Source organism: Diadema antillarum, unplaced genomic scaffold (genome assembly GCF_040938485.1).
Source record: "Diadema antillarum isolate AM-2024a unplaced genomic scaffold, OU_Dant_1.0 seq00000663_RagTag, whole genome shotgun sequence".
Taxonomy (NCBI): Eukaryota; Metazoa; Echinodermata; class Echinoidea; order Diadematoida; family Diadematidae; genus Diadema; species Diadema antillarum.
The window spans coordinates 1,487,763-1,510,840 of record NW_027271575.1 but is presented as its reverse complement, the minus strand read 5'-3'; the positions used below and the strand labels follow the sequence as shown (position 1 = coordinate 1,510,840).

The 23,078-nt window shown below is 38.4% G+C and overlaps 1 protein-coding gene across 1 annotated transcript; it reads left to right on the top strand.

Annotated features, from left to right (window-relative positions):
• Positions 1 to 6,526: 6,526 nt before the first annotated feature.
• On the top strand, positions 6,527 to 23,078 carry LOC139736813 (tyrosine-protein kinase Fyn-like; the record flags this gene model as incomplete). The annotated part of the gene is made up of 8 exons (XM_071647475.1): positions 6,527 to 6,630; positions 10,342 to 10,494; positions 12,708 to 12,863; positions 13,299 to 13,444; positions 17,534 to 17,647; positions 18,997 to 19,150; positions 20,271 to 20,402; positions 22,327 to 23,078. Coding segments are annotated over 8 exons (1,162 nt in total), but the record flags the coding sequence as incomplete, so codon positions are not given.

Sequence of the window (23,078 nt, the reverse complement as noted above, 5' to 3'; positions counted from 1 at the left end):
ATTATTGACAAGTTTTATGAAACAGGACCCTGAAGTGCTTTCAAAGAAGATCATCTCTTCCAAACAGCTATAAAACAATTTTTGATGTCACAGTAGCAGAAATTTCACAAATATCATGGCTCAATGGCACCAAAAGAGCTGCACTATCCCTACATTTAATCACCTGATATAGGCATGGAAAATAGAATTTACAAGATCACTTTATTGATGACAGGTCAGAGGAACTTGTTCATGTTACTACAAAAATCAAGATTTTTAAAGTTCTTATTTTCTTTTGGTCATTGTACTGTATTGATGACATCATGAATTGTAAGAGGATTTTTTTTTTCATTGAGAAAACTTGAATAATTCAGAACTTTTGAACACATTGTCAGATTTCCGTCAAATTTTCCCCTTGTGTTTCATTATCAAATCTCCCTGCATTTTCTGTATTCAAATGTGTTTTGAAGAAATTTCCCCTTTGTAACAGAAAAACAGAATAGACAGCTGAGTATGCACTGAATTGAAGTGAAGCAACAGCGGTGGAGCTGAAAATTAGACTCTGTCCCTCGGCTGTCGGACAAAAGCAGGGAGGGGGATGGGGGAGGAAAATGTGAAAGTCATCTGGAAGTTTTTAGCTTATGAACTGGAATTGAAAGTGTGGAAGGAGAAAAAGGATTTCATTTGGATAATGGAAGTGGTCGTTGATTGGAGCTATCAAATTTTGTTTGTTTCTCTCTGGTGATGCCCAAACGATGGCCTTTTACTGGCAGAGCTTTTTGCCATTTAGTCTTTTTTGGTTTTTTTTTTTTTTGTTTCTAGGCATTATGTACTTTACATTTGCAGAATGCAAAATATGACAAAGCAAGAAGTGCATATTGTGTACCCTATAGAGGAGACTCTTATTCTTATACTACAAAAAATTGTACGTATACAAAAGGAAGTAAAAACAAGATTTAGTGTATGTAATTGAGAAGTGTTATGTTTGCATAATAAAACCAGTTAACTGTACAATTGATCTGTCATGTAATCACCAGATGTAGTGCTTGGCATTCTCAGTGCTCCTCAAAAATGTTAAACTATTTTAGACCCATCCTGTTTTATGATAGAATCTAAATGATGAAGGCATCTGAATGCATGTTCTTTCTTTTTGTGGGTTTGTGCATTAAATGTCACTCCAATGTTGCACATGTACAAATACCCACCTATCCTCAATGCAGCTTTAGTGTGGGATTATTCATTATGTTATTTACAAGAAATGAATGGTTCCTCCATTGCATTTCAATGTAAAAACAACAGCAACAAAACTCTCCTCCTCTTTGAAAATACAGCTAAGGAAGTTTATTTCAGAAATGTCTAAGAAAGTGACCACGATTTCTATTTTTAGCTATTCGTGGCATCTCGTTACCATGTTTTTGTTTTCTGTTTTGTCTTGACTTTTGAAATATTACTCTCTCTTTTTTTTTTAAGCCATGAAACTTCCAGAGAATTTTCACTGATCTGTTTGCACGCATTTGTCAACTGTGATTCTAGCTACTCTGTCTGATGGGGAAATCGGCATCTAAATCCTCTGGAAACTTTGAGGAAATTCTCACTAATCTGTCAAGTTAACTTTCCCTTTTGTTTCAAAGTAATTCTATTGTTTAAGTTTGTGTTGTTATTTTTTATAAAGGATGAGGTACAGCACAATGGACTGCACAAGATACCAACTATCATACAGACAACAAATATTTGAATTTGTTAATTTCCTGATATTTTTTCTTTTTAAATCAATGCGTCATCCAGAGTTTTTCTGCAAGACCCGATCATGAATGACTATTTTAGTGCAACCCTTGATTTCACCTCTCTATTACAGTATTACAGTACAATTGGTTATGGGGATTTCCAAAGATATATGACCGACAAAGGTTTGTGTCAGCAAACTATGGTCTCACCATCCTTCAGGGTCTTTTATCCTAGTACTGACAGAGATGAATGACTATGATGAAGTCCGACGAGTAGTCATCTGCACAGTTTCACACCAACATGGCTGTCTGTCCGAAGTCGTCAACCATGACATTATTTGATGCTCTGGCAATTTTTTTTTTTGTGGAGACAAAAGTGAAACTACAACATGTACCCCACTCACAACACTGAGACCATTGTGGACATCGCTGTTGAAATCTGAGTTTCATTGTTTCCATGATGTCCTTGACTGCAGTCAGTGCAATTACCCCCCCCCCCCCTTCCCTTGTGTTTTTGAGATGAAAGTACATATCAAAAGCCATATCAACGAAAATTAGCATGCATGATTCAAACAAGAACAATATATTAGAAGACAGTGAAAGTTTGAGCAAATTCTGATCAAAACTATGAAAGCTATATAGATGATTTTTTTGTTGTTGACATGTTGCCAATCATGCACAGAATATTAATGTTCAACTCCATGGTGCAGCATACATGTAGGAGCTCACTTTCACTTGCCCTGTGCATTGATTCCATAAAATTTCTTTCTTTTTTGTCATTAGTGACAGAATACATTTTGTTTTCTTTAAAGATGCAGGGGATTAGAGAAAAAAAATATATTTACAGTGATTGTGTTAATGGGAGTGTGTACAATTGGGACTTTAGATAATAGAAACATCAAAATTTCTTACTTTACATTACGGAGTTAATGGGCGGTGTGCTGGTGTGTGACATCACACAATTTCTAATTTGTTGATTAATCACAACTTTAAAAGAATCATCATTACATGTATTTCTGTTTTGTTTCAAATAAATGCTCAAACTTTCACTGTCATCAGATGCTACTCTAATTTGCCTGTGTCTAGTCACTGTTTCAAGGTGGAATTTTCCTTTAAAGGGATCGTACAGTTCTGGTTGAGACCTAATTTCAGGTTTCTAACATTTTTAGGTGAGATAATGAGAAATCTCATATGAAATATGAAAGAGCATGCAATTTTATGAGGAATTCAACGTTTATTTGATAAAAATTGGTTTTGAAATGGCTGAGATATCCAAAAAAGAATGATTCTAATAAAGTGTGGGACCCACACTTTGTAACGATCGCTTTGTTTTACTTTGTTTTTGGATGTTTCAGTTATTCCAAACCCGATTTTCATCAAATAAACTTTGAATTCCTCTTAAAGTGGTATGCTCTGTGCTATATCATAAGTGTTTTCTTGGTATCTTGCAAAAATTCGAAAGCCTATTTCTCATCTCAACCAAAACTGTACTATCCCTTTAAAGTGTTTTTTTAAGAATGAGATTCATTTGAACAAAATATCTGTGTTGACTCTATGTAGCAGTCCTGGGCATGGCTTTTATATTTTAAAATGGTATGTGCAATATACAGTTGTTGTATGCTAAATGTACAATTGTAGGTCATTGTACTCTGCACAATATATTGCATGTCTTCAATTAATAAAAAGTTATGTATCTTATTACAAAAGTGATACTATTCCCTGTTCTCAAAGGATCCTATGACAATAAAGATCAGAACTGGCATTCATTGTGAAAGTACAATGTAATGTGTTCTTATTTCAAAGTCTCTATTCCGCTAGAAGAGTAAAAAATAATTTCATAGCCTCCAGAGGACTAATACAGCGTACTACATTGTAGTAACTATTTTTTACCTCTTGCTCGGATGGGCAAGTAGATTTTCATCTTGCTGCAGAACATTCACCCGTACATAAGTTTTACCTCTTTGAAAAGAATGTCCCAAATACATTATAAGAAAATGAAAGAAAATCCCTTTCATAAGGGTGTAGTAACAAAAATCACTTGAATAAACAGCACACATTGATCTCCGCACTGAAACACAGTCATTGGAGTGCACAAACTTAGCTAAATCAAGTGTTGGTGTTTCTTTTCATTCGTTACGGGTCTTCATGTAAGTGAAAGTTGCTGAAATGAAAACAAAGCATGTGACATCACTAAACAGTCATTATCTTTAGGCTTCTCTATGGTTGACCTTGGGGGTTTGTAGGGGAAAAAAGTGAAAAAAAGGTGACTTCAAACTTTTTGCATGCTCAATCAGGCAGACATCTTTTCCTCATTGCTCCAAACGCTAGCCGGACTTTCATTTTCACCGGGCTAGGGTTTCCGGAGCACCTTGCCAATAGTTTTGGACTTGTATCACATTCTGTTCCTTGAAAAGGGAAAGAAAACATCTTTACAATTGCATCGTCGTAGGCAGTGGTAACTATTTCTCAGTGTTACACTGTGTATTAAAGCAAGTTGTGGTTCAAGTGGGAAGAAGTACATGTGTATACCTGGAAAGTACATCTGTACTCGCTGTCATGATTTTCGTATGAATTTTGTGGCGCGACAATGTTCTCTTCCCGGTGTCTGCCCCGGTGCATACTCTATATGCTCACTCAGGCTGCGTATCAAAGTCACTTCACTTCTTGCCGCACATGTCATTCTAATTTTTGAGTGTTCCGGGGTTGGGCGTGATGAGAAAAACATACAGCATTTTATGGCGGAAAGCGCACGGTTGATTAGTCATGGCTCCAAATATGGGGGCAATGGTAGAGATGCGAAAAGAGACATGCAAGACGGAGAAGGATATTGGGAGACGGACAGAGAGAGCGGCACATACACAGACACAAGAACAAACATACACAGAGACAGACAGACAGATCCGATATACACAAGAACAAACACATACAGACAATGAGTATTAGAGTATGGAGTTACAACATACTTTAATACTCTCCGTAATTGGAGCAAGACAAGGAAACTGAATCACAGAAATCCAAATGTTACTGTGTCAAGAGGCTTGGCTCAGATGGTTGTATTTAATCATTAAAAAAAGAAATGATTTGAGAATTGTAAAAGTTGACGATAAAAATTTTCAAGAATGGCATGATTATACACGTACAATTGCACATATGACTCGTAAAAAGACGATTATAATCATTACAATATGAAATGATTGAGTTAATGTTCAGGGTCAAGAGTTTTATGTGCATCAGTCAAAAATATTTGGAGGAAACATGGATTTGGCAGGGAAATGGAATGAATTGAAAATTTACTACATGTTCAAATGATAATGAGTGAAGAACTGAACTTGTTATGTGAGAGGAAAGCTTCACTCAACAACTGGAAATGTTGAATTTCAGCTCAGAGTATTCAAAACTACTTTGGAATAATATACAGTGTACCATACTTTGGTATGATGGTTGTGAAATATGTACATGTACAGAATGTACCTCGTGTGTGCATTACCAGAGGTGAAGGGGGCAATGTCCAGGGTTACTGATCAATGTCAAACGGATTTTATCTCTTGAAACATATAAAATGAAGGGATCATACTCCTAGCGGGATATTGTACTTTACACAAGGAGGCATCCCAGAGGACTGCAAACTGTGGTTGAACTGCTCTGCTTCCCTATTCAGGCTGTATGTCTCTGGTGTGATCATCATTTCCTTGTTTGTTTTAATGCTGAAGGGAAATTTTTGTCAACTATCCCTCCCATCTCACTTTTCCTCTCTTTTTTTTCTTTCTACTGCTATCTATATTGCAGGAAACATTTCTCAACATACCATTCCCTATAAAACTTTAAATACAGGATTTTCAATTTGTTTGTGCAGTGTAATGTATGTCAGTGACTTCTGTTTTATAGTCAGTTGTTTGTACCAAGAGTCGACATCATGAATGAATTGGTTAGCATCATCTCTCTGACTCTTTCAAGAGGTGGTATGATTGGCACCTGAAAGAGTTGCAAAAGTAAAAATACAGTTTCTGTAATACCGTACAGACTTATGTCCAAAAACAAAAAACAAAAATGGGACCCTCTGCAATGATAACTTTAAAAATAACGAATCAATCCAAATCCATTTCAGGGTATGAAATAATTGCCCACATCTCACAGGAAACCCCATCCAATTTGCTTCAGTGGTCAAAAGAAAAACTATGATGACAGTTGTAGAGCATGTCAGAAATCCCTTCCCTCCAAGTTCTGTTCATTGTGTTCACATACATATGCAGATTATCCAAGTGCTAAACTTGGAAGATACATGCCTATGACATGCTTTACAATTATCCACATTTCTCAGTGACCATTAAACCAAATCAGATTTTGTGTGTGTGTGTGCAAAATATAGGTAAGATGTATTTTTAGACCTTGAAATAGCATTCAGACAGTTTAATCATATTTATGAAAGTTATCAATGCAGAAATCCAATTGTATTTCTTCTTTTTTTTGGGGGGGGGGGGAGGGGGCATTCTGTTTAGTTCCATTTAAGATTGCCTTTTGCAGAACAAAATGACTACAATGTATATTGTTTTTTGCTGTGTCATGTTGTCAAGAATCCCAATTCTCAAGATATGCTCTCAAGAGATATGACTTACTGTATACTTTAAGTTTGTCTTTCATTTATTGTTTCTGCATGGTACAAGTCAAAATATTGTATTATGAAATAAACGAAGCAGTAAAGATATGCATCGGTTTTATATGATTTATAAGATAAGGTTCCTTCCCCCTCCGCCCACTCAGCTGAATGTTTATCTCTGACAATCTGTGTCATTTTATTCTTTATTTGTCTCTTTGTATTTAATTAGATGGTACTTTGGCAGGATTGGCCGCAAAGATGCGGAGAAGAAGTTGATGGGACTGAATCTCCCGAGGGGTACATTCATCGTCAGAGATGGAGAGGCAAATCCAGGTAACTTCCCCCACCCTAACCCCTCCCCTGCCTGTTGGAAATGGAGGGGACTACTAAAAAGCTTTAACCCATTGAGGACGAGTCCCGAGTATACTCGGGCAGGTGTCTATGGGAAATGCGTGTTGTAGCAAAATCAGTCCGTCCTCAATGGGTTAATAGCTTGTCTATACTGCAGTCCCCTCAAAATAGAACCCTCCCCCCCCCCCCCCCCCCCCCACGCCAAAAAAAAAAAATAAAAAAAATAAAACAAAAACAAAAACAAAACAAAACAAACAAACAACAGACAAACAAACAAACAATGGGGGAAAACTAAGGAAACCTTTGCTGCTTGTTGGAAACAAAAAGTGGGATAAAAAGAGAGTGTGCTCTGGATGTACCACATGCAGGAAAATACAGAAATTAATGGGGGGGGGGGAGAGAAAGTGGAAGCTTAAAAGACAGTAGATAAACAAAGGAAATACAAGACCTTATAGACATGTATTGTTCAAAATGTATGTTATATTTCTTTGAAAGTATGTGGTAATGTGGGATTCCCTATACACGAGATCTAAGACTCTACAGCTCTGTAAAATCTTGCATGACAGAGCCAGAACGTGGGGTCCAAAATTAATTTCCCTGTCACTATTCTTGTTGCTTTCCCTTCCCCTTGCAACTAGAGACTTGATCAACCATGTCAGCCTCTGCCTTAATTCAAAGAATGAGTAAAAAAAAAAATACACACACTTTTAAGTGGGCCAAGACAAAATAATCATGAATTCTGTATGAAGATTGAATGACAGGGAGGACTGGCAGAGGAATGATTTAAATCAGGCAAAGAAGAAATAAAGATCATTGCAATAGGAGTTAACTCCATTTATGTTAAATTGAGATATTTGTGATTAAAGCTGCTAAAAAAAACATAGAAAATTATAGAAGTATATGGGATATTTTCAATCATAACTTCAAGAATATTCTTTGCTATTTAATAGCAAGTGATGCATCACTGGAAATGTTTTATTTTGCTCCATCTGATGATGGGCGTACATTGTACTTCAATTTTTGTCAAATTGGCACTTAGTCTGTTTTACCATCAAACTCTTCTAACTTGTTATGTTTTGTTTGTTATGTTTATCGTTATGCTACAAGCATGCACTGAACATGAAGACATATTCACTACCTAAAGACAGCCCCAGGAGGATGAGTGGTGATCTTTGACAGCTCAGGGGTCAAAGGGCTAAAGAGCCGTTGATATATTAAATTGCACTACATTTCTAACATGAGCAAAACTCCCCACCTGCCTACAGCATGTCCCATGATCTCTCATTCTAGAAGTGTAGTTGTTGAGTTCTACATTGGTTTTGATTTCCTGGTTTACAGTTGCAATTTATAATAATACAGCCTCCTCCCTGTAGTCAGTGTTGTATATCAAATGCAGTTCTGTATGATACCTCACACCATTGGTGAGAGTTACTAAGAAAAAACAAAAACGGAATGTAGTATACAGTATGAAATTTAGCCAATTGAAAGATGATCCTCTCATTAAGATCCATCAACCAAGTCTATGCTTTCAATGTACATATTGTTGTTCTTTATTTCCTTTTTACGCGGAAGAAAATGTGATGAAAACCTACGTGTACGCATATAGAGTTACTGTTAGTCTTATGTTTATGCTACTCACTAATAGCCATGGTTGTTGTTTTTTATAGTGACGCCATATCTTCATGAATTACTCATATATATCCAAGAAACAAATTCAAGACAAAATGAAAAGTCCAGAAACACATGACGTAAATCCATTTTCATGACTCACCTACGTCTTGAAATTTTTGTCAGTGTCAGTTGTGTGCATTCTCTTCCTTTTTTTTTTCTTGTTGCATCAGACTGTAACAGTGAGCTATTGCTTTTCCTTCATGGAGACGGTATAAAAAACAACAACAAACAAACATGTTTTGCTGGCATCAAGGCATGCCACATTAAACTTGTGCCATCATGCTTTGAGTATATTCATGCATAATATATTAATTTTGTATAAAATTATGTATATTTATTTTGCGTGTGTATTCATGTCGCATATTAAACAAGAGTTATGATTGGTTGCATTAGTACCACGTGTCATAAATTGATTTTATTACAGTTAAAGATTGTGAACTCTTCTTTCACAGAAAATCCTGTGTTACACAGAGTTGAACTGAATCATGTCTAGCCTAGACAAATCAGTGTTATAAGTATGCATTATTGCTGTATAGCAAAGGTACACATGCTCTCTCTTTCTAGCCAATGTACACTCCAAATGCCTAATTTGCCCCCTTTGCAATTCTATTTTACCTGAGCCTGTAGCCTAGGTTGAGTACAACTGCACTGGTGCTCATTATGCATACATTTGTTGTGCTTAATCTACTATTGTGCCTTCAAGTTTATGTAGGCCTACTTCTTGAATAAGTACAATGTATGTTATTGATATTTGATATATATCGAGAGAAAAAATAGTAAGAGTGAAATCTATTTTGAGAATGATTATTTTTCATAAAGAAAGTATTCATATTTGATATATCATAATCATTGAGAAAAAGAAATAGTAAGAGAGAAATTTATTTTGAGAATAATTTGTTTCATTTGGAAATATCTGTTGAGAGAAAGAGTCAGGAGTTTCTCAAATGATTCCAAATGATATTAGAATAGCCACATATCACATTCCGCCTCTCAAGGTTTGAAACTTATGTGGTGAAACAGAGTCATTCTGGGATTCCCTTTCACTCCAGTTAGATTCACACGCAGTTGCCAAACTTGAAGTTTAGGTCGAATAATAACCGTCGTTGATTAGCTCCACTCGTGAATTCACAACGCGGGTTCACACGCACACCTAAACTTTAAGTTACAACTTCCGAGTGAATCCAATGCGACGATTACACCAGAAGTGCAGAGTCTTTGCTAGATGACCTCATGCCCATACAAAATAGCGCAGCTGGAGGTTGACCTGGATACAAACAAGAAGCGAGGTTCACGCTAACTCACAAGCTCATTGAATATTGTGTCCACAAGGAACGAAACTACGAGTGGGTACCCCCAGTGGCTCGTGGAGAGAGTGTAGACCCAAAGATGTCCCGTGGTTCTAATCATTGACTAAACTTTCAGATTGCTAATAAGTAAACTTTCGAGTGCATCCACACATTGCTAAACTACAAGCTAATCATTGAGAGTTAAGTTTTCGACCTAAACTTTAAGTTTAGGAACAGCGTGTGAACCTAACTTCTGTTTTCACGGAATGTCTTGGGGTTCTTGTTACCATATGAAGTCTACTTTATATTACAGATCAATCTAGCCATGATGGTCGGAGTATGAGACCAAACTATCTCACAAGTTGCTATTTTGATCAACAATGAACCAGTCATGTTGCTAGAGGCAGTAGGTGTAACGTGTTGTGATAATTAAATGACTCATACATCTACATCTAGCAAGACTAGGTATGACTGTTGGGTTTTCATGGAAACATAAATCTCAAATAATCAGAACTGATGGTGATTTCATGCCTTTTATTGCAGGTCGTTATGAATACGCAAGTGCAGAATATGCCAAAGTGACTATCAACTGAGATAGACTTTGTTCCAAGGCCCAGATGGAAAGGATGACAGTGATACAGCAGTTGGTGTATCCATATGAATTTGGAAAGGTTGCAAAATTTTATATTTGTCATTTAATAAATAACTTTACTATCATTTCTTTGTTGTTTTCCAGGCACATTTTCGCTGTCAGTAAGGGACTCTGACCCTAACAAGGGTGACCATGTCAAACACTATAGGATACGCAAGATGGATGGCGGGCATGGTTTCTTCATCACACAGCGCAGCATCTTTCCTACGTTGATCGAACTCGTACGCCACTATCAGAGTAAGTCCGCTCTTGTCTTGCCCACATGCTGTCGCTATTCCAGGTTCGACAGGTGAAAGCAAGGGACCGGTCAGGCTAAAGCCTGCCACACGCTGTACGATCTGACCAGTCGTACGACCTTAAGACCAACCTTGCCAGTTTCAGTCGTACGACTCAGTGCCAGTCGTTGAGATTTGATATGTTGAATTTCCACAACCCGGTCGTAGGCTTTCAGCCAATCAAGATAGAGTAAAATGCAAGTCCACGCAGTGCACACTGCTTGCACTTTAATACTCATTGGTAAAATGTACTGAAGCCAGAACAGTCGTAAGCCTAGTTGTACGGTCAGTCGTATAGCGTGCGTTGCCAGGTCGTACGACCTGGTCTGATGGTCATATTAAAGGTCGTAGAGTGTGCGGCGGGCTTAAAATGTTCAAATTTGTTTCACATTCTGGAGGTTGTAGCCTTGCTGTAAAACTGATGTTCAGTAGTTGCTGCTAGAGTAGGCAAGCCAAACACAACGTTCCATCAAAGCTCTTTGGATATCACAATAACAATGGGTGAGGAATTATGACTTTAGAGATCTATTCTAAACACAAGCTTGATCAAATCTGTCTAATCACCTTGTAAAGTTTGTAAATTTGGAGGGAATTTAGAGAGTATGACAGGATGTAAGGGTCTTCATATAAAGGATGGACTGGTGTCCGTGAGGAAAGATGGTTCTGAGGGGAATCAGTAGTCAACAAACACTTCATAATGCAAAGAAGATAAATTAACATTGAATTACCGATGATTAATTTGATAGTTTCAGAAGCAAAACAAAAAACCAACAGCAAAGAGGACGTGTGCTGCTTGCCAGGACTTCGCACAAGTACATTTCTGTGTGATGAAAGGTCCATTCCATGATACAGATTGATAGAAACTGTGTAACATCCATCGCATATCAGACTTTATACGCGGGTCTTGCTGTTGGTTATAAATTAGTTTCGTATTCAAAGTGAAATGTGACATCAGATCCAATCTATCTGTAGCACGCTTACCAGCAAAAATGTTTGATGATAGAGCAGTAATTGCTCTTTCCTTTAATAAGCATGTATAGAATAACAACATAATCCTATTCATTTTGTGAACTGAAAACCTGCTCACAAGAAAACATGGGTATTGGGAGGCTGGTGGTTTTGTCCTGAAAAAGGTACCTCATCTCAGTTTAGCTTGGAGGATAAGAGAATGTGCAGAAGAGTTTTCTCTTTTTAGCTGCAAGGGGGTGGCTAACTTCAGTGAGAAATGGCAATTTGAATGAAAATAGTGGAAATCTGAGGGAAAAAAGTAATAAAGTATTAAACAATGATGGTTGAGGTTGTGGACATTTCAAGTCTAGACTGGTGTAAATTCTTTTCAACCATCTGATCAAAGTAGGAAATAATGTCTATTCAAATAAAAAGAAAATGGAAATGAAGCCGCTTGAAGTGATATTTCGCCAATTGCCGATTGGCTTCTTCGTGCTCTTGAAGTTCCCGTAGAGGAAACAGCCCTTATTTTGCTTGAGATTGTACAGAGTCTTTGTACTGTGGCATTTGGCGATGTATCAGTTGATCTGGGCGGGTTTGTGCATTTGAGCAGAACATACATATATTTCTATTTTCATAATCACCAATATGTCAAGTCAAGTCATTTTACAAACATCTGAAACCAACCATCAATGTCAGAAGAAGTACATTCAAGAAATTCTGAATTATATCATTTTTATCGTGATGTATGCAGAGCAAACCAGAAAATAAAGAATGGCTGAGAGACATTGTGTATAACATTTATGACCAAATACTGACTACTTCAGGAGACAGAGAGAGAAAGAGAGAGAAAGAAAGAAAGAGAGAGAAGAAACATGACAGGAAAGAAAAGAAGAAATTGTTACATTTGTTAACTAATTTTTTTTTTTTGGGGGGGGGGCAAAAAAAATGGTAATAATTTTCTGATTTTTTCTTTGTACAGAGTGTGCAGCATCCTAGAGAAAATAGATGTGTATGACATCATCAGCATCGTAATACTTGCACAGCATACAAATAAGCCTTCGAATGTAATACATGCACATAGTGTAAACAGTGTACATGAGAATTATCTGTTGTGATGAATAATGAATAAAAAGGCAACAGTGAAATGATCAATCGAGAGTGAAAAGCTTGTGTGGTGTGAACAAATTTTTGCGAGACATGAACCCTTTCTGCTCTTGCTTGCAGGTTCAGTGGATGGACTGTGCTGCCTACTGACCAAGGCATGTCCCAAGGAGAACCCCATAACCTTTGGTCTCGGCAAGGACCGGTGGGAGATCCCACGCGAGTCGCTGCGGATGATGAAGCGTCTCGGACACGGCCAGTTTGGAGAAGTCTGGGAAGGTACATGTATAAGACTGGACTTCGTTTATGGATCACGAGCCTATTCACAAAGGCACAGAAAGATAATTTGTTTGCCCTCCCTACTCTATGTGACAGACACATGCGAGATTGAATACACAATGCCGTGCCAAATATCTCTGTCCATCATAAGTGTTGCATGCTATTTATTTCATGCCAAATATATTGTGCAATGCAGTCAATGTAGTTCAGAGGTGTTCTCCCTTTGCATTGGCAGTGTAGTCTCAAGGAAGCAGACTGGTGAACTTTGACTTCATTCTTCTATCCCTCTTCACTTCCATATTGGTATCTCAAATCAGGTCAGGTTTAATAGTACAAGCAGGTTCGAGTTGACTTTTGTTGTGAAAATCATGTCATGGTCTATATTATGATCTGATTGGTCAGTGCTTCCATTTCCCATCTGTTTCTGACCAATAGGAGTTTGGAATGGAAACACGCCGGTGGCCATCAAGACCCTGAAGGAGGGGACGATGTCACCCCAAGCCTTCCTCGCTGAGGCCAACATCATGAAGAAAGTCCGGCATGAGCGGCTTGTACAACTCTACGCCATCTGCTCCGATAGGGTACGTCACTAATCCAGCAATCTTGTGCTGCGCTGAATCAACGTGTTCAGCAAGCTTAAAGGGGAACCCCAGACTAGTCAAAATTTAATTTGAAAGAAAAAGAAAAAATTTCAGGCACAATTGTGAAGATTTGATCAAAATTAGTTTAGTATAAGGGAAGTTATGGAAGTGTGAATGTTCCTTTTTTTCTTCCTCCGTAAAACAGTTCTTGAACAGTCAATATGAATATGCAAATAGTAATTGTCATTGCCTCACAACTTGCCATATAGTTTGTGCAAAATCTTGAAATTCTCAGGGTTTTTTTTTTGTTCAAACATGATTAGGCCACATTCTCCAATCCCATTATATCTGACTGATCACTATTTTGAAGTTATTCAGCCAGGAATGATATACTATTTTATACTTTTCTGGCAGAAAATTGAATTTTCATCATTTGTTTTTTCTATTAGTCAGTGGATATGAGATGATGGCACTATAATCTCTCTCATTTGCTTCTTCAAATAAACTGTTTGAAAACTGTTTTTTCAAAGATTAGTGAATCGTTCAAATTTTATACTTTCCTTATACTTTTGATCCGATTTTGATCAATTTTTTTTTACTGTTTTGCAGGCAGCATGTTACTCTTTCTTCCCAAACTAAATTGTAGCTGAACTGGAATTCCCCTTTTAGTCATCAGCTGATGTGCCATACTTACATCCACTGGTATCCAAAGATAAATGGCAGACAGGATGACGGATGATGAAACAACGGGGAGCCATTAATCTTGTGTTTGATAGATTTATATTACATCTATGACCAGCTAGGAAGCAATTTATTGCTATTAAATAAACATGGACTCATGGAATTACACTGTAGGTACTCACCAAAGACCGCGGCACCTGAGGATTAAGTCCCTTGGCCAGAGGCATTGCGACTGCTTCAAAGAAGCTTGAACCAGGGACCTCAGGATGTAGAGTCTTTGGTTCAATCCATGGAGCCAAAATAATTCTTCATGAGCCAGGCTACTCTGTCCTCATACTGTTTTCTGAATCTCTTTTTGCCAAATTTATGGCCTTTCATTTCTCTTTTTTTTAATATATGCATTTTTGTGACAATCAATGATCTACAACCTACCAACTGCAGTTTACATGTTGAAAAGCAGTTATAATTAAAAGGGGGAAAAAAACTTGACTGTTTGATAAAAGACAACGAATACATTTGAAGAACATTCTTAGTTTGTTTGATGCATTTTACTGTAGATGTCTTTCCCTTTGTCATTTATTGTCTAATTTATGTCTTTGAGAAATGACTCACTCAAAAAGTGCTAAGTGGAAGACCTTAGTGTGCAGATGGAGGGGGGGGGGGGGGGGGGGGGGGCTTGTCAATCCCAAAAGAGATTACACATTGTGGCTGTTTTATGCCACTGCATGTACTGGTATGTTCTGCAACAATGCTGCTGTATGGTGGCCTGATACAGGTCTTGACAAGTACGCGTACAACACAACCACAGCAAAGCAGTGTTAGAAGGTTTACATATGCTGTAAGCCAGCGCAAGTGTAATGCGTGTTGTGAGAATGCCCCGTGTACAGACTGCGCCTTGTGAACATTGAACACGCACACATGCACATATCTGTGGCAGCTTTATAACATCCCATACGAGAATACACAGAGCCTCATTATGTATGTGCCATGTGTGTACATGTAGAATTTGTATGGCAATCCATACTGGGCTGGGACATGTCAATGACAATGGTACAATCAGCCGAACAGTGGTTCTAGGGGAAAGAGCTCTGAGGTTTTGGTTTCATGTCGGTCTGAAGTGGATGTTTCGACAAGGCGGCAGACATATTTGTTACATTGCAATCTTTCGATTGTGGCAGCTGATTTGCAGTTTGAGATAGGATTTCATTGAACAGTGAATTCATCATAATTTCTCAGATTCCATAAAATGTGCTGGCAGTTAGACTGTTTATTGATAGAGGCATGACCTTCAAATTGAACATTTTGGTAACTTAGCACTTATTGTAGTTTCACACACCATGTAGATTCTTTTACAGTGAAGATTTTTCCTGCAGTCTAGGTTAAACCAGATATGTATGATAACATTACCAGTACTGTAAAAGTGGACATTTTCGCTGCGTTGAAATTTTCGCGCATTTCGCGCAACCCGAAACTAGCGCGAAAATAAAAGCACATGAATATTTTTGCTTGCCATATGTTCCAGTAGTTAATGTCTTGATTCCGCGGAATCAAAAACACGCGAAACCCTTCTTACCACGCCGAGCGCGAAAAATTAGTCACGGAAAATATCCACTTTTACAGTACCTGATTTGTCAGGTGACACTACATTTTGCTCCTGCAACAATTCCTCTGTTTTTATTCTCTCCAAGGACATAGGATTAGGGTTGTGACAGGGTTTGGGGCTTAGTTTGATGTGAGGATTAGGATAAGGGATAGGGTCATGTTGGTGGGTAGAATTTATGCTCGGCGTAGCGTGCAGATATTTCATGGGAGCAATTGTTGCAGGAGCATACTGTATGTCATGGAACCAATTTCTCTATGTGTTGGTTCATTTTCCGAGTCAAATTTAGCCAAAGTATTCAATGAGAGCAGAGCCAGCTTTACTGCAAGTTTGAACTTGAGATTTTGCGCAATGAATACATACAATAAACCCTTTGACTTTGAGTTGTTGTAATGTCTCATAGGGTTTCTGCAGTGTTCACTTGCTTCCTGTCTAAAGCCAAGGGTTTAAGTTTCCTGTGGCGTGGGAAGATATGGTTGGTCCAATTCTCGGTATTGCCAATGTGCAAAAAGCTTCTCTGCACACTGCAGAGCCTGTCACAGAATTAATGCACTGTGGGATTCCTCCTGAGCATTGTCACTTCCAGTCAGTTTGTGCGTGTCTCAGTTCCCCTGTGATTCAATGCAACTTTTGTCTGCTTTTCTTTTGTTGCTGCTTTTTTCTTTGGTTAGGATTAAGCTAAAAAACAGTTTAAAACTCCTAATTATTTGATACTCATTTGCGGTCACGAGAGTCATGGTTCACCACTGCAAGGCTTCAGTGCACTGGTAACATAACGGAAAGCAAAGAAATCTTCAATGGAAAATACCCCTGGATAAAGACGGAAGCGTGACTTTTTTTAACAAGTGCACATATGCAACCAAAACAGAGGCTATCCCATAATGCATCTAAAAATGCTGCTCACCGCATGGCACCTTGGTACTGGCGATACTGAGGATTGAAGCGATCTTCATTCGTTACCCACTGTGGTACGGTGTATTCGAAAAACGGGAACAGCGCCTGTCAGTGAATATACATCAAAGTGTATGCTCATTAGTAATGGTCAACTCCAGTCAAGAGTCTTTGGCTGTGTGTGCAGTCGATAAAGCTGTACAAAATTTGTTATTGTGGATTCTCACATATTTCCGAGCCAGACCAACCTACCCACTTCATGAATCCCCACACTACTTCTGGTCTTTATGGACATGATGGAAGAAGATGATGACATGTGTGTTAAATGTGAAAATGGTCAAAATCCTGGAATTAAGCCCAATTACAAGGTATATACCAGATTGTGTGCGAATTGAGTGAATGCAAAAATGTTATTAAGACACATCAGTGAAATTTGAGGAAGATCAAACAAACCATTCAAAAGTTATGAATTCATAAACTCTCGTTACCACCATGGCCTGATAGGAATTTTGCACTGCCAGTGGTATTTTGCTGAAGGGTTCCCCTCAATTTGCTTGTATTCTGATCATTAGACCAAAGATTAGTGATAAATTTTATCCTGAATCCTTCATATGATTCTCTCTTTCCCGTAATTATCTGTAAAAGCATAAACATGCTTGTGTAGAAAAGAGAAGCACCGGTACTTCAGAAATTTCATATCAAAAGTAGATGTCAGAAAATGCATTTTCTTGCTGAAATGTGACATGTACACATCTTGTGTGCAATCTCTGTCTGCATGATAGAAGAAGAAAAGCGAAGGTTTTGATAATTACTTTGCTAACTGTTAGTGTTGTCATTGTCCTTGCTCTCAGGGGCATTCTCGAAACAGCAGTAAAGCTTTGCATGTCTTCCTGTCTTTGGTTTCCCTTGTCATGCAGGAGCCCATCTACATTGTCACAGAACTCATGTCCAATGGCAGCTTGTTGGATTACCTGAAGGACGGGTCAGGAAAGGACACCAAGCTAACAACTCATGTGGACATGGGTGCTCAGGTAGGGGCAAAAGATTTGAACTTACGGGAAAAGTTACCTCATGAGGCAACCCTTCGTTTTTGTGTTTGGATTTATTTTTATGCCTCCGCCACAAAGCGTCACCAGAGACATTCAAATGTTTTTTTGGATTTCTATCTGTCCTTCCGTCTGTCTGTCCGTAAGCAATTTTGTGAACAGCATAACTTCAGCACTGTTTGAGGTATCCAAATAAAAGTGGCATGTGTATGCATGAGTGGATGAAGCTGTGCCTATCAACTTTGGGTGCACATGGTCAATGTCAGAGGTCATAGGTCAAGGTCAAATACAAAAATTTGACCATAATTACCTCCGCAAAGGAAGGAGATTAAGTGATCGCGTTGGTTTGTCTCTTTGCAAAATAACTCAAAAAATTGTATATGAAAAATGTAAATGAAACTTGCATAAAAAGTCAATATTGACACAAGGAACACCTCATTCAGTTTTGTAGTGATCCAGAAATTTTCATGGATTTTTGAAGGATTTTTCATCTTTTGGCATATAAGGTCAACAAATGTGGGGTTCAAGCTGCACGTACTGGAGGTTTACATACATGCACTTAAGTGTGTGCTCTGCTTGGGCGAGGCGCCGTGCAATGACGTAAACAAAATATTTCTATTTTTGGAAATGAGTTGCTGGCTTGACGGAGGTTTGTGCTCTCCGAGTGCTTTTCTAGTTAATCAATTAATTTGATGTATTACACTTTGGCATATATGTCAATGTATTATTACCTCCGCCAAGGAAGGAGGAGCTTAAGTGATCATCAGCGTTGGTTTGTCTGTTTGCAAAATAACTCAAAAAGTTGAGTACAGATTAAAATGAAACTTGCAGGAAAAGTCGATATTGACACAAGGAACACCTCATTCAATTTTGATAGTGATCCAGGAATTTTTATAGATTTTTGAAGGATTTTTCATCTTTTGGCATATGTAGGGTCAACGAACTTGGGGTTGGAGCTATGCGTACTGGAGGTTTAGATACTGTACGTACACTATTGATAAAGCGTGCGCTCTGCTCGGGCAAGGTGCCGCGCAATAACGTTTAAAATGAAACAAAAGGCTTTTATTTGGGGAAATTGCGTGCGTGTAAGGATGGAAATGAGTTGCTGGCTTGGTGGAGGTCTGTGCTCTCTGAGTGCTTTTCTAGTTCATTTTGTAATCATGGCCAGAAGAGAAGAATGAGTGTCTTGCTTCGGTTACAATGGGATAAGTTTCATCAGATGCGTAGTAAAAGGTTTTTTTTGAGGAACAATGTAATTAAAGGAAGTGACATGACAGAAAGATTGCATTATTAAATGTTTTAACCCCAACTTGCTCTGTATAAATCAAACACAGATTGCAAGTGGTATGGCGTACCTTGAGACCATGAATTTTGTCCATCGTGACCTGGCGGCTCGAAATGTCCTGGTCGGCGAGAACAACATTGTCAAGGTGGCAGATTTCGGGTTGGCGCGACTCATCGAGGAGGATGAGTACATGGCAAGAGTCGGTGAGTTTTCCGGGAAATTATTTCGCATATTAAAGAACATTACAAAAAACTCAGTTAGCATGGGGATGCCATGTAATGGTTAAGGCTATAGGCCGACTTTGGTTTTTTCAGGAATCCCAGAAGCAAAAATTGTGAAAAAAAAAATTCCAACATTAAATTTGAAGTGAAATCTATTAGATGGTGATGGTTTACAGATGTCAAAATAATTTTGAAGGTAATCAGGTGTGTTTGTGAAACACATTTCATAGTAGCATTTAGACTTGCAGCTGTTCCAGTGTTGGAAGGAGTCCACATACAGACTACAAATCACAAACAGCATTTAGTGCAGGCAGAATTTCAGAGACCCCTAATACAATTGTAGCTTGTCAATCTAAACATGCAGTTGGTATGTGCATGCAAGGCAGAATACAAGCATGCATACATACATCTGGGCTCGAGATTAGCTGTGGCCTAGTAGCCTGGGGCCACTAGCGGTTAATATGGGGCCACCAAACTTCCAAAAAAAGGTTATCTGTTGGTGGCCCTACCAGGCAACTAAGATTCAAAATGGATTTTTACATTTCCTTGAATTTCGGGCATCTGCATTGCTTTTGCAGGCCACCAATATTTCAGATGTTCCATGTAGATTTTAGAGGCCCAGACAGGCACCTAGAGCAAAAAATTAGTGTTGATCCCTGCGTACATGCACATGTGCATCACATAAACCTCTTTTCAAAAGCTTTTTTTTCTTCAGAAATGAAAGAATGGTCTAGCCGACTAATCTGTGCATTCTTGAGCATGTTTAAAAGAGTTATTCTGTATGTTGTTCAAACAAACAATAGGCCACCCAGAATGGCATAAAATGTGGTTGAAGCATGTTGTTACAAAATGCCATAGCGTAATTTTAGAAACATAAAATGTTGAAACAGTGTTTAGCTTTTCCTCAGACACCAAAAAACAAACAATCAAATAAAGAAAGAAAGAAAGAAACAAACAAACAAACAAACAAACCAGCAGCAACAATCCAGCATCAACTTTAAACCTAAACACTTTTTAGAAAATACGCTCTTTTTGCCATGCTAAGATTGTCATATGGGCTGTGATATGAAGAAGGGCACATTTTTCATTTGTATTCCTGCAGGAGCCAAGTTCCCCATCAAGTGGACGGCTCCTGAGGCAGCGCTTCATGGCAGGTTCACCATCAAGTCAGATGTGTGGTCGTTTGGTATCCTCCTCACGGAGATCGTCACCTTTGGCCGCATCCCGTATCCTGGTACGTCAGATGATGTCCTGAAAGTTTTATCATCATCATTTTGTAATTTCTTTATAAATCCATCTGATTGTTGTTTATTTAATTGTTACACAGCATATGTGACTGCCCAGCTCTAAACCCCACAAAAAGTAGGCCTACATGGATTTCCACTTTGCTGCATAGTTTACAAGAATACAAATGTAGGCCTAAGCTCATAAAGCTATGAGATGCTACAGGTAATTACTTAACCCATTGAAGTCGAGTCTCCAGTATACATGGGCAAGTGTCTATGGGAAATGCATGTTGTAGCAAAATCAGCCCATCATCAACGGTTTAAAATTGGATCATCCTAACCCATACAAAAGCTGATAGAAATGAGAGAGAGTAAGGATGTGCAGTTTCATAGAAAAGGGAGAAAAGAGTATTGGAAGATTATTGTCACTCCATTATGCTGTTCAGATGTATCAATGAAAACATGTTCTGTTTCCCCAATGAAAGCAGACCTGTCCAAAAAAAATATTGTCCAGAAAAACTGCTCCTACTTCAATTCCTGTTTTATACTAAGCCACCAAATTTTGACAGAAAAGAGTACTCTGCCTGGTAGTAAAGACAAATTGTGACCGTGCACCTCAAAACGAACATAAAGTCGCACGTGCACTGATTTTGCGTGAGGACTGAAAATAAGTGAAATGGGTCAACCTAGCCGAACTTGACTTTTTCATATTTTCTGAAAGAATGGGTCTTCTTTTACATTGTGCTAAAATTTGGTATCATAAAACGGGCAGGAAAGTGTGTTTTTTAGCAGTTTATTTCGAACATTTTTGGTGGAATAGTGTGATTAGGTGTGTCTTTAGAATCCCTTTTTCATTTTTGAAAAACCTTGTCCACACTCTTCACTTTCAACTGTAATAACTTTTGAAAGGATAGTGCTACTGCTTTGAAAGTTGGCATTAATTATGGACAGAATGTATTAATGAGGCATGCTTAATTTCAGTTTAATCTGATAATCCCTTCATTGTTGTTACTCTGGTTTACTTCCTGTTTTTTGTCCCATTCATCGCACAGCCAGCGCGGTTTGGTAAAGATTAAGCTCTTAAATAGACACTGTACTTCAGAGCCTCTTTTCTCAGTTCACACTTTTCCCGAGTTTGTGCTTTCTTTCCAATATTTAGATAGGTTAGGAGAGTCCATATGATTTGAGTTATACATCATTTTAAAGCTTAAAGTGTGCTCTTTCAGAATATGGTCTTAACTAAAAATTCATGTCTGGTGACTTTTTGTATGTTTTGAGGTGCAGGGTCACAATTCTACAGAGTATCATGGTCTGCACCTTTTTTGGGGTTTTGAGCTGGACCGTCATTTTTCCACTAATGAATGATATTGATTTGTAATCAGCTTTCTTCTGTTTGCTTTTGTTACATTTTACACCTGTCTAGATTATCATTCAGATTTTCAGTCATATGCAGGGATGCCAATCTTGTAAGCAGCATCGCAGTATTCTGAGGGCTGAAAAGGCATAGCTTTGGTGTTTTCCATGAAATGTGCCATATTTTGGGCAAAATGTACAAAATGTGGCAAAAAAGTAACAGTTGGTATCTTTGTACACATATGTGTGCCTCCCTTTGATAATGCAGTTGTTAATATTTGATCGTAATCACTGATGCAGCAGAATGTATTCCTGTACAGGGTAGACTTTGTCTAACAAGAAACAAGCTACAATCAAGATGCTCAAAGATAGGTGTACATACTGGAGAAGTGGAAATTTTGTGCAGCCAGAAATTTGCTCCTTGCAAAATTCGCAAAAGGTTTCATGCACTCGAAAATTTCTGGTTTTCCAGTGTTTTTGTACATTTCCTCTCATCGGAATTGAATTGCTCCATGGTACAATTGCACGCGGACCTCAACCGTTCTCTGAGCAAGTGTCTTTTCCCCTTTTCACTCCTAGGAATGACGAACCGAGAGGTCTTGGACCAAGTGGAGCTGGGCTACCGCATGCCCAAGATGCACCATTGTCCCGACTCCCTCTATGAGATCATGCTGAAGTGCTGGCACAAGGACCCCCAGCAGCGACCCACCTTCGAGTTCCTCCACTTCTGCCTTGATGACTACTTTGTGTCGACAGAGCCCAACTACAAGGAGGCAGACTAGGGGAGAGGATCCCACCCCACCCCTCCCCTTCTCCCTGGCCTTCTGAAGAAGGAAAGACTGTGAAGGGAGCCCTCATGAGGCAAAAAAATTATTGCCAAATGGACAGTGGTTAGGATGATTGGCGTCGAGCGAACGAATGAAAAAGAGAGGGAGAAGTAAGAGTGTGACTTGCCACTGAAATGACGAGGAATGAAATGATTTTGCGATGGAATGATGAGGGAAATGAGATTACTTCTGTTCTTTCATTTGCTGGAGTTAACAATATTATATCAAATCAATTTGTACAATTACAAAGAAACTCCACCGGAAAAGTGGCTTATGAAACAAAAGCAAACAAATGAAATAGGGAACGTATACAAGCAGAAATGGTTTTGATTGCAGAAGAACATTTTATCTTATTCTAGGATTATAAAAGGCATACTGACGACGTAATGTATATACAAATATTTATGCAAGGTTAAGTGCAAAATTTGACGTCGTTCTTTTGTATAGTTTTGCAATGACCAATCTTCGGCCTTTCATTGTCCAATCTGTGAAAACTTTTGAGTA